We start from the raw sequence: 13300 nt of genomic DNA, 5'->3' as shown, positions 1-13300 counted from the left end.
CAACAGTGTGTTGTGCCACTTTTTTTTCCTTTTTCTTGTTTTTATTTTAATTTTAATTTACTTTTTAGATTGAGAAATCTACAAAAAAAAAAAAAAAAAAAGAAAAAAAAAAAGAAAAGATAAAACGAAAAAAATGGGGTGAAATGTATTCTATTACTATTAGTATTTGCATTAATGGGTATGGAAGCATTTGTTTTTTTTTTTTTTTTATATATATATATGTTCTTTCTTTAATTTTTTTATTTTTTTTCTATAATTTTCTTTTAGTTAGACAATTCAAAGTTTGTAATCTTGTCATTATCACCTTGCCCTTTTTGTTGTTTTTTTTTTTTTTTTTTCATATCTGATTTCATTTTCCTTTTTACTTTCTTTTTTTGGATTTAAATTGTTATTTTCAAGAGGTTTTAGAAATATTTAGAAAGCGTTTTTTCTTTTTTGTTTGTCTAGTTTGCATATAGTTTAATGATTAAGAAACGTTTTCTGTAATTAAATAAGAAACTCTATCTCAGTCAAATATGATAAATAATCAAATGTGGGATAATGTGATAGGTAGGATTATTCTATTAATCAGTTAAATGATAGTGTCAATAATATAATAATAGTTTTGTGCTAAAACATGAAATAGTTTAATAATAATTAAATAAGAATGTATAGTTGAACATTTTCTTTCTTTCCTTTTTTTTTATTTTGTAAATTGCATTCACTGTGTTTTCTCAGTTTTGGCAGATCTTTTAATGCTAGATCTTTTAAGAACGAACTGCGTTATATTGAAGTTCAGTTCAGTGTTTGATGTTTCTGTGCATATATATTAACAACAATTGAATTCTGCTCCATGCATTTATCGCAATAAATGTGAGCAATATTTCACATTTAAGAATGCAAGAAAAAGAAATACACATGTTTTGTTGTTTCAGTGTTTTTAATATATAATATATTTGTGTTTAAGATTCTAATTGTATATTAAGTTTTATAGCATTATTAAATGAAATGGAGGAAAGAAAAAAAATGAACTTAATTTTTTTTGATTTTCAGTAATGGAAGAAATTTTCACATTGATGAATTTTGGCAAGTAATTAATTTGCTCATTATTAAAATGATTGTTGAAAAAAATGAAAAGCGCATTTAATGAGTAGGGAAACGATTATTATTTATTGCAAAGTTAATTTGTCTATTGAGAGGTAATAGTAATGAATGAATTTCCTAAAGCTATTCATTTATCATAAGAGAGAGAGGGAGGAAAAGGTGAGGAGAGTAATGCATTAATGAATTGCTACTAGCAATGGAATATTACTAGATGAAATAATGAATAAAGTTTAAGTATAAATGATGTTGTAATAAATGAATTGTTTTTCAGATAGAAATACAATAATTTCATTATATTGAGTAATTTCATATATTGATTTAATTTTATTGTATTGAGCAGTGCTTTACTGATTGCGTATGAGATCAAAAAAGAAGGGGCGCTTACATATAATGGTATTTGATATGCATATAGCTGAGAAAATCGATTTTCAAGTTTGAAATATTTTACAATGGAAGATTTTTTTTTCTTTTTTTTGCAGAACAGTTTCTATTGCTAAAGAGTCTCATTACATTCAAATGGTAAGAATAACTGTTCAAAAGATTTAAATAATAACTAATGTAAATAAAATCAAAAATGAAAATTATTGTTTTGTTACTAGTCAATTTAATAAGTAATTTACTAAAATAGTCATTGAATGTATCAAAATAGTTTTATTACATTTAAATAAGATATATATTATTAGCAATAATATGTGGGCAAATTAATGGATATGAGTGAAATGAAATCTTAGATTTAATTGATAATTATGGAATAATTTTCACAATGTTGCATTATTTAGCGACAAATTGATACGATAGATTAATCAATATGATAATTGATCATTATAGAATAGTATTAGCTGTAAATGAACAAAATGGATAATATTAAATCGGCGAAAAGTAATTTTCAAAATCAAAAAAAGGAAAAGAAACGAAGCAAAATTGCATCATTTTATTATTTATATGCTTAATATGCCATTTTGCCATTAATTGTGCTTTTTTACACTTTTAAAATCAATTAATCTTTTATTTAATTGACAACAGAACCTCTTACTGTGCATCAATTACTTTAAATGAATTAATCATTGAAATCTGGATTTGTCATTTTTAATTTTATTTAATTTATTTGTTTTTTTTTTTGTGAATATATAAAGGAAATATGTGGTCCATTGATACATTTGCCATTTACTTATTGAATTATTTGCTTATAAGAGTGGTTTTACACTTGTATCATTACAGTTACAAATTAATTCATCGTTTTCATTATTCAAATGTGTAATAGCTTGGTACGTGATCATTGTTCTATTTTGTGTTATTTTTGTAATGTTTCATCTTTTCATTTTGTAAATTTATCTGAACTCATTATAATTCTTTTTAGATATGCATTTACAATAACGACACCATATGATTTTAGGAATTTAATGGCAATATTTATTGCGATTATTATTGGAAATTAAAAAAAAAATCCATTTATAAATTCTTTCTTTTTGTTTTTTTCTCATGCAAGTATTTAAAATTTTTTTCTATTTGATAAAATTATGAATTATTTTTTCGTAACACTGATATGAAATAATTTCTGATTATATTGTAGTTTGATAAGTTGAAATTCACTTTTTTCTGCAAAGCCAATGAAAGAAAAAATAGGGATTTGTTTACAATAATTAATTTACATATAATAGATATTTGTTAGGAATGATTTAAAACTTTAAGAAAGAAATGTCTAAAAATTCTTTTAAAATTTGTCATCATCTTTTGGATTATTTCTCAAATGATAATATATAGCATAATTTTGAAAGACAAAAAAATATCTAGCTTAAAAATTTGAAGTTATTCAATATGTGACAAAAAAATCGAAGTTTTTTTTCGAATTTTAAATCAAATTACAGCCATTTATGTGAACATCAGCAATACCATTGCCATTAAAAATTGAAATAGATATTCCCGAATCGATAAACACCCAATTTCATTACAAAAAAAATAATGCAATTATTGGATAACTAATTTTGTTCAATAGATGGAAGTGATTGAAACCTACGAACCAACTATATTTGCTCCAAGCTGAAATTAAAATCTTTCAATTTTAAAATTCAATTAATTTTTGCAAAGAAGGAAAAAAAAATATTGTTACTTAGTATGAAAGTAAATTTTACAGTTTTGAGATTTATTTGTATATTCAAACAGAATTTAATTTTGTTTTATTAAACTAGTCAAAAAACTAAAATTTACAAAATCATTCTCCTTTTTTCTTCTAACTTTTAAGATACAAATTTTTTTAATTAAAGTTAAAACCGATTCAAAATTTTCCAACTGTTCGATATTTTTGGTGAGTTTGGCTAAATTCTGATTGTATGCAGCTTGATGAAATGTCACACGCTCTTCAAAATCATACTGGCAAAGAATTTTGTTTTCGCATAAATAAAATTTATCACCAATACAAAATCTAAAAAATGCAATATTTAAAAAAATTTATTAACATACGAATAATAAAGTAACTGTTAGAAATTTTTTTTTTTTTACTTTTGTTTTATTTTTTTTAATTTACAAAAAAGAGAAAAAAAGAAAACAAACTATATTATTTTCATTTATCTATAATCATTTTGTAATCCAGAATGAATAAATTTCAAAATCTATACTTTTTTCTTTGCAAAATATACAAATTGAAATTTAAAAAAGGTTACCGTTGATTACAAACTTGACATGCAAAGCACCGTAAATGATAAACATTATCTTTGGCACGCATAACAAGTTCAAATGCCGGAATATTTTTATCACATGCAGCACAAGTACCCGTTAAGCCAAATAATCGCAAATAATCACGAGCACATAAGATCATACTTTGTTTATAGTATAATTTTGAGCCAAGTTCACCTAATCGACAAAGACAACAAACGCACTGAAATCATATTATATCAATTTTATAATCTGATTTCTTTTTTATTTTCTCTTCTTCCTATTACTCTCTCTTTCCTTCATTCTTTCCTTCCTTATCAACCTCTCTCTCCTTTTTTCTCTTCTTTTTTTATTTTGCATTCATTTGAAATATAACAAAAACTTCAAGCAATATTTTTCAAATATTTATTGAAATAATTGGTTAGAAACAAAAAAAAGTTGTCGAAATTTCCGTTTTTTGTCCCAAATTTTTAAAGTTAAATTTGAAAGAAAAATGCAAAAAAAAAAAAAAAAAAAGAAAAAGGAAGAGAGAACGAAAGAAATAGGAAAGATAAAAAATATGCAATTATATTAAAGTTTAACTTCCCTTTTCTTTCAATTAGTAAAAGTAGGATGAGTTGAGCGCTAATTTACCTTCAGACAATCTTCATGCCAAAATTTGCCAACTGCTTGTAGCATATATCGATCACGAATTTGAACAGAGCAACCAGCACAAATTGAATTCATCGAATTATAAGTTTGTTTGCATATCTGAAAAAAAAGGACATTATTAAAAATTCTAGAACTTTAATTCTTATTTTTTCTTATTACAAATAAATTATCATTTTAACATAACATTTGTAACATGTAGCGAAACATATATGATAAAATGTTAGAACTGCTAATATCATTATTAAATATTATACACAGAAGTGATAAAAATATTTTAAATTGTTTAACATCAAAATGTTCAATAAAATTATTAGGTCAAAATTATAATGAAAAAAAAAAAAAAAAAAACGAGAAGAAATTTTCATTTGTTCATACCATTATGTCATTTTTGAAATTTTTCAAATTAATTAATAACAAATTTCGCAAAAATTTAAACAATTTAAGGCTTTAAAATTTTTCTTTTCAAACTAGATAAATTTTAAAATGGCAAAATTTTATATTTATTTTATAAAATTATAAAATATTATCAAAAAATTGTTTTACTAACATTATCAAATATTGAATTTTAAATATTTTAGCTTAGCCTAAATCGACTGGTGACCTGAACCTGATAATAATAACAATGCTTTTATGTAATTTCTGCTCGCAATATTCCATACTTCTTGAATAATTAATCATCGTTTCACTTTTTTCACTCTCTTCTCACTTCTTTCATTTTATTTTTTACATTTATTATTGCATTTCATTTATTCATTTTCCCACCTTCTATTCCGCTTTTCCAGAGTCATTGAAGTAATTAATAGACATTGAGCAAAGATTGGTGAAATAATTTTGTCAAATATTAATTGTATTACATATGTCTGAAGTAGTTGAGTGTGTATGCATATATATATATATATATATATATATATATATATATATATATATATATATATATATATATATATATATATATATATATATATATATATATATATATATATATTTGTTTATTTACATATTCATGTTTCATTTTTGGTAATAAAAAATACTGGAAAAAAAGGTAAATAATTTGTATTTGTAAATAAATTATTGACTGCGTATACAATTATATATGTAAATAAATGGATTGCAAAATAGATAATAAATTGCAAAAATATAGCTGTAAAACAAAAATGAATTTAACACTGAAAATAATACATGTGCAAAATTAAGCTATAAAGCGAAAATTAAGTTAATTATTTAAATTATAACTTCTGATTAAATATTAATAGATGTCTACAACAACAACAATAATAATAATAAATAGTGACAATAGCAATAACAATAATAATAATAGTAGTAGCAATAATAAAATGATAATAGTAATAATAATAATGACAATGATAATGAATAATAAATACTGATAATAATAGCAGTAATAATAACTTCCTGTCATAAATATATGCCAAAATAATGGCAGTGTAGCAACAATATATGTTTAAAAATTCAAAACGGATTATAGCAATGATTTGAATAATCAGTGGTTGGTAATGAAGCTTCTTAATCTGTAAATTATATGCAAATTATTATTTTCAAAGGTTTTAATGCAAATACCAATCATATCTGAAATATCTGCGGGTTTCTAATATGAAGAAGCCAATATTCTGTAATATACTCTTAAATATTTCAACTATTTAACATAAAATGGAATTTAACTTGGCATTGAAAATAATAATAATAAACAGCAATTGATTATTGTGATCTTGTTTCTAAATTATACATTATTGAATTGTTATCAGCGAAAATTAATCATTGAGAACGATAATGTTAATAGACAGACATAATTTAATAATTATAATTTTATCATCATAATTAATTTCAGATATAAAGAATTCACGTTCATTCAAGCTTAAAATCACTTAAATTCATTTTAACTTGAGTTTAACAAAGTAAAATGGATTTAATATTTAAGTAATTCTTCCTTCTCTTCTTTACTTTTAAATAGAAATAATTGAAAGTTTTTGTGCTAAATTTACAATGCATTAATATAATTGTCAAAAATGTTTTAAGTGATATTTGCGCATAATATTAAACGATACATTAAAATAATGCTTAAAAAGTGAAAACTAAAGGTTTAGAATGATTGAAATAGAAAAAAAAATAATATAATACAATTAAATAAATTTGAATATAACTTGTCTTATATCATTGCTTATCTATCATGCATGTTAATGCCTCATTAAGTATCAGTCAAGCATTTAAGTACTTCTTAAACAACTCAATAAGTATTAGTTATACATGGAAACATAACTTATATCACACGCTTTTTGATAATTTGTTAAGCACATTAGTTTGATTTTGTGCAAAAAAATACTTACTGAAAAATCTTGTTATTAAGGGCGAGAGAAAAAAAGGAAAAAAAATTGTAATGGAAAAAGAAAAATGAACAAATTGAGGTAGTTAATTGAATTTTTCAAGTTTTAAAAAATAATTGAATTTTACCTTATCGTTGTGTAAAACTGGCAACACCTGGGATTTTGCTCTAGAAAACTTTTCTTTTTAAAAAATTAAGAAATGAAGCGAAAAAAAGTTGAGAAAATATTATTAAATGAAAAAGAGATTATAGAAGTTAAAGTTATCAAATATTTTAATTAAAATATAATTTATGGAAATAAGCATTGTAAAAAGTTATGAAGCTCATATGCTACATTACAAAATTATTGCCAAGAAATTTTCTTTTTTATTTTTAAAAGAAGTTGGAGGAGGAAGACGTGGGTGAAGGGAGGAAAAGAGGGAAAAAGAGAGGAAAGATTTTCAACTAAATGAATGGATGGATTAGCTGGTTAAACATTTTGGCAAATTGTACTTTATCATTAATCCTTTTCGACTGAAAATGTAATTGACTGATTGATTGATTGTTTGACTGATCAACACGAAGGAATGCAGGAATGAGATGACAAAGAAGGAAGTGCAAAAATTCAATCTTGAAAAAAAGGTAAATAAAAAAAAATCAGCAAAAAATTCATTGCTTTCACAAATATTGAATTTCTTAGCAAAATTTTTTTAAAAATGAAGTAGATATTGATATACTCTTTTAATATAATTGCTTAAACTTTTTTTCGTCTTTTTTTTTTTGATTATATTATCGATCTTTTATTCAATTTTATTATACTAACCCTCGGGAGTAATTATTATTGCTAAATGATGCGAAACAAAATTATATTCATTATTTGTTAGCATATTTGATAACTTTTCTAATTCTCTAATATATATGCTATATTTGCGAAAACATTTCAAAATTATGCATATTAAGAGAATATTGATACGAAAAAATTTTATAGCTAATACTGTTACTTAAAATTTTTATTTGAATTTGCAATCCACCAAAATCAGTCAAATGTTTTTGATTTGAATTATGCGAACAAAAAATTTGAATAAATTGGAAGAATTCCAATTATATTAACCATTAATTCTACTTTGCTCTTTACCGTTTTGTTCAAAAGATTTTTTTTTAACCATAAACTTTAACCATGAAATTGAAAGTTTATAACATTAGTCAGAAATAATTCATTAATTTTTACGTTTATTAACTATATGTTAATTTGATGAAAAATAGGAAATACTTATTTAATACTGCAAACAGAACTGAGTTCATATACGATTAACTTAATTAATGTGAATTATTTTTCAGGATACTACAAATTTTGTTTCTTTTTTCTAATCTATCTTTATAATTCAATAGTCCAAATTTTCCACTGATTTCAAAAGCATTCTTATGTCAATTGAAAATATCATTTTACAAAATAAAACAACAGTGAATTTTTCTTTCGAAAAAAAAGAAATATTAACATAATAAAATGTAGTTCAAAAAAAAAGAAAGAAAGGAAAAAGGTGATAAGTTAAAAAGGTACAATAAGTAAAAAAAAAGATGAAAAAGAAAAAGTAAACAATGTCATTTTAAATCAGAAACCAAAAAGCAAAAAAGTAAACACAAGTTAAAATAAAGTAAGTAATTTTAAGCTATTGTTTGAATATTGATGATGTTGAGCAAATGGACGTTACTTAGCAAATTGGATATGGTTGACAATCGAGTTGCCCAAGGAATGAATCGAAGAGTTGAATCTTGGGAAGCGCCGAATAAATTATGGAAAAGGAAAAAGAAATTAATGAGTTTCGTAAATGCGCTCACAGAAATACTTTGCCATGCAAATAATATTTTAGAGAAAAGAGGAGAGAAAAAGGAGAGAAAAAAAAGTTTTTTTCCTGATCAAATGAGGAAAGGAGAAGATGGAGGAAAAGGAAGAGGAGGAAAAAATGAAAAAATGAAGAAGGTAAGTAAGGAAAAGAAGGAAAAAGATTAAGTGAATAAATTTGAATGAATGAATGAAATGAAATTGGAATGGAATAGATTGAACGTTTGAATGCACTTTTACGACTGAAATTTTCATCAACAAATTAATTAAATGCAACTATATGAATTCTAAGTATATATATCATAGAGAAATTGATAGTAAATAATTGTATTAATGATAAATAATAAAAAATAATGGAAATGTTAGATGATAGCAATAATAGTAATAATAATAATAATAATATTATTATTATTATTATTACTATTGTTATTATTAACGACAATAAAAGTAATAGTAATAAATTAATAATGACAATTTTAAGCTTATTAGTAAATATTTATCCTAAAAAACGATGGAGAGAACAAAATTGGAGAATTTTAGATTATACAGTTGTTAAACTTCCCATTATCACTCATCAATTATCACAAAAGTAGCATGACTGTTTTCAATTACAATAAAATAATAACATATAAAAGGTAATTGAGGACTTATCTAAAAAGTTCAGTGGACTTTTGATTTGATTGATACATACAGGAATATGTATATATCAGAAATGAAATGAATCTGTGCCACAGTGCAGATTCAAATATAAAATGAATCTAAATTGATAAAAGAAATAATATAAAAGTTTTATATAATTATTTATTATATATAATAATATATGTAATATTAAAAGAATTAATACATATTACTTTTAGCATTGGGAAGTATTGATTAGTATTTGCTGATTCGACCGTTAGAGATGGAAAAGTTTTGAAATAAAATGAGAGAAAAAGTGATGCATAAATTGGAATTAAATTTAAATTTCATTTTTTTTTTTTTCACTTGTCATGTTGTTACATTTCAATAATCTTCAAATGACATATATATATATATATATATATATATGATGAAAAGGACAATTTATTGATGACCAATTGGACAATTTAAATGACGATTTTTTTTTCTGATTTCCTATATTTTCTCACTGTATAATATTTTATTCGTTTTCTTTTTTCTTTTCTTAATTCTTTTTTCTAAAAAACAAATAAACTCCATGAATGGTAATAGTTATTAATGTATTAAATGCTGTTTATAACGACAAACAAATTTTTTTGTCCATGAAATTTTGAATATTTGTAAAATATAATAAATTTTTATTACAAATTAAAAAAAATAATTGGTATTAAATCGTTTTATTTATAAATATGATTGAAAAAACATCACAATATTATAAATGGAAGAGAAAAAATGTTGAATATATACATATATATGTATTCTAATTTATTCAGTTTAATTTTAATTCCATCCTTGTCAATTAAAGTCTTTTTTTTTCAAAGTTAAACTATATTATTTCGAATTGTTTTTATGATTTATAATTAATTTTTAAAACTTACTAGAAAATTGATCTATTATAAGTTAATGTATCATATTTACTTTATTATCAATACTTGCAAATATAATTTGTTGCAATAAGCGATGATTTTTTTTCCTCTTTCAATGAAGCAATTTATTTAAAATTGAAGTGGCTAAAAAATTTAAATACAATTTTGTCAATTTCATTATCAAAAATTTTGTGACAATAAAAGGAAGCGAAGAGTAGGAGAGGGAGAGAGACAGGGACAGGGGGAGGAGGGGAGAGAGAGAAAAAAGAGAAAGTAATTCACTATCAAAAAAGATTCTCAAATTTTTGCTTCGTAACAATTGCCATGATTTTATTATTAGATTAACATTTTCAATAGGAAAACTTTTCCTTTCTTGAGCTAACAACATTGTTGGCTAAGTTTAAATCAGAAATCATTTATTTATATTATCCAAATCCATTTCCACTTCTTCTCTTTTTACCATTTCATTTCAATTTTTATTTAATTCAAATAGTATTGAATGATAATTTTCATCCTTTCTGCTACAAAGTTTTTTTTTTCTTTCAACTATACATTTTGCACATTCATTTTCTTCTTTAGTTTTTTTTTTTTTTTTTTTTTTTTTTTTTGTTGTTAAATTTGTATTCTTGTATAATTTCGTTCCTAAAGATTTAGTTAATAAATTGTTTTTTTTTTTCTTTTTCAATTGATAGTCAGACATTTGCTTTATGGCAAATTTTAATTATGTTTGATATGTTTGAAAATGATTTCTAAGTTTTGCAAGCTTAATAAAAAAAAGTATTCAGTTGGAATATTCATTTTTTAAAAAAAAAAGCAAAAAAGAAGAGAAAAAAAGTAAGAAAAGATGATTGCACCGGTATGGCACAACAAATTTATTAAAATTTCCCGTATGAATCAACAACTTTTAATCAAAATTGCTTGCTGTAATTCTATTATTACTTGCATTTTTTGCATTATAAGTAAGTGACCATTATTAATAATTAAAAAAAAAAAAACCGGATATTTATAATTAATTTTTACGAAACTTTCTTGTTTTCGTTTTTTTTTAAATTTCATTCAAATATTCATAACTTAGATTAATCAAAATATTATATTTGAATAAATTAATATATTTCTAAAAATTTTCTCTCATTACTTCTTTCATTCTTTCACTCGTTACTTTTTAAAAAAAAATTATGATTGAAAAATAAAATAAATGAATAAATTTTCTGCAAGTTATTTGATTAAATTTTAAATTATTAATGAATTATTTCAAGGTACATGCACAAATAGTTGGTTGTATACAACGGAAGTTTTGAAATATTACGTACATCCAAATGATACAATTGCAAATGGAAGCGAAGATATTTTAGATCAAACTGTTTATTTTAAAAATGCAACGCTTGGCCCATGGCTTTTTTGTTGGCTTGATCGTTCGTTATGTTTTTTCAAATATTTAATTAAACTATTCATTAAAATTTGACTAATAAAATAAAACAAGAAATAAATAAATGACAAAAAGAGCAAAAAAAAAATTTTTGTTTTTTTAAATAACATTTTAATTCAATCATTTCCATCTCATATTAATCATTAAATTATGAATTATTGACATTTTTGAAACAAATGATATTTTATTTTGCACAACACTGTAAGTAATTTAAATTTAATATTCAAAATTTTTCACAAAATATTTAGCTACAACCGATTTTCATTGCACAAAAGTAAATTATTTTACAACAGATGAGCCATATGATGTTACTACATCTGTCGAATGTAAGTTATTTTATTATGCGTGTTAGAGAATAATTTATTACAAAATTAAAATTACACTTAACCAAGAAAATCACACTTAAAATTAAGTTTAAGAAATTGGGTTTTTTCTCTTTTTTGTTTGTTCCCAATTTTTGTAACATCCGAAATTTAAATGAAATATTTAATTTTAGTCTCAGTACATCGTGCATTCATCTTTATGATTTCTGGTGCTTTACTAATTATTTTGGGTTCAATTAATGCATTAATGTGTTTGTTTCAAAAATGGCCATATCATTCACTTATGTATTGTTCCGTATTGCATATTTTCTCAGGTATGAAACAGTTTAACATGATAACAATTATCCATAAATAATTTTTGAAATAAACATTTTTAAAAAGTTCATTTACTAATTTGAAAATCAATTTTTCTTTTTTTTCTTTGAGGGATGGCAAATTTTGCATGCATAATTGTTTATATGGCTGCTGTCTCCAAAGAAGTGGGAAATAAAATTTATGCTGCCTCAAAAATTGATGATCCATTGTTTCATTACTCATATGGTTACTCCTTTATTATGCTTAAAGTAAGTTTTTTTCTTTTTTTAATATTTGGGAACCCCTTTTTTAAATAAATTACAAACTTTTACTCAATGATTTTAGTGTAAAAGTAATAATTCTTTTTTTTTTTCTTTTCTTTCTTACGTTTTTTTCTATTTTTCTTTAGGTTACATTTTTGGGAAATGAATTTGCTGCATTATTTTCATTAGTTGCTTATATGGCTAAACGTGATGAACGTATGTTTAACAAATATCACATAAGGTTTTTTTTCTTGAATTTTTTATAGTTTCATTACTTTAAATTTTACATGTATTTACGACGGAAATTTTTAAAATTTTGATTTTTTAATTTTCTGATTTTAAAAATAAGTTTTTTAACTTGTGAAAATTTTTTTTTAGATCTTTGATAGCTAAAATGGATGAAACACATTTCATGAGAAAATGTCATTGTCGGTATCACATGAGACATTACCGATCAATCATGCACTATCAAAATATCTGAATTTTTCCCTTTCGTTTCACTTTCATAAAAAGAATTTTCGTAATTTTATAATTTAAGTACAACAAATCACAAAGCTGAAAAATGGATTAAGTTTCACGACTAAAATTTCTCAGATAATTAAATCGAAACTTTCCATACTTTCCTTTCATACAAGCACTTCAAAAAAAGAAAAATTATTAGAAAGAGTTGTTTTGTGATAAATCCTAAGTGATAGATTGATTACAAGTGATAAGTTCAGATAATTTCAGGACTTTTTTTTTTTTTTTTAACACTGTGCATCCACCAGAAAATCAATTGCTATTGCCAATGATGCATCAGATGAACAGAGCGCACAAGATTCAAAATTTGGATAATCCAAATGGTATTTCCTGGTGTATTTCTCGAGATTAACATACAAACACATATGTTGTAATTTATTTTACATGAAAGTAATTATTAAGACGAAATTAGACA

The 13300-nt window shown here is 23.2% G+C and overlaps 2 protein-coding genes across 3 annotated transcripts; one reads left to right on the top strand and one right to left on the bottom strand.

Moving 5' to 3' along the window:
* Window positions 1-3093: 3093 nt before the first annotated feature.
* Window positions 3094-4458, bottom strand: Bm17965 (Uncharacterized protein; the record flags this gene model as incomplete). Its single annotated transcript, XM_043074427.1, has 4 exons — window positions 3094-3120; window positions 3352-3502; window positions 3741-3955; window positions 4366-4458. The coding sequence occupies 4 exons, from the start codon at window positions 4456-4458 to the stop codon at window positions 3094-3096; spliced, it is 486 nt and encodes a 161-aa protein (XP_042930361.1).
* A 6491-nt stretch (window positions 4459-10949) lies between these two features.
* Window positions 10950-12847, top strand: Bma-stg-1 (Uncharacterized protein; the record flags this gene model as incomplete). Of its 2 annotated transcripts, none has more annotated exons than XM_043074425.1 (7): window positions 10950-11019; window positions 11317-11472; window positions 11735-11812; window positions 11983-12123; window positions 12236-12372; window positions 12513-12607; window positions 12745-12847. In XM_043074425.1, the coding sequence occupies 7 exons, from the start codon at window positions 10950-10952 to the stop codon at window positions 12845-12847; spliced, it is 780 nt and encodes a 259-aa protein (XP_042930359.1). The 2 variants fall into 2 exon arrangements, with proteins under 2 accessions (XP_042930359.1, XP_042930360.1); XM_043074426.1 differs by having other exon boundaries at window positions 12513-12582; window positions 12745-12752.
* Between the last annotated feature and the right edge of the window lie 453 nt (window positions 12848-13300).

Source organism: Brugia malayi, assembly GCF_000002995.4.
Source record: "Brugia malayi strain FR3 genome assembly, contig: Bm_v4_ChrX_scaffold_001, whole genome shotgun sequence".
Classification (NCBI taxonomy): domain Eukaryota; kingdom Metazoa; phylum Nematoda; class Chromadorea; order Rhabditida; family Onchocercidae; genus Brugia; species Brugia malayi.
The sequence above is the reverse complement of the archived record's forward strand: the minus strand, read 5'-3'. Positions and strand labels throughout refer to the sequence as shown.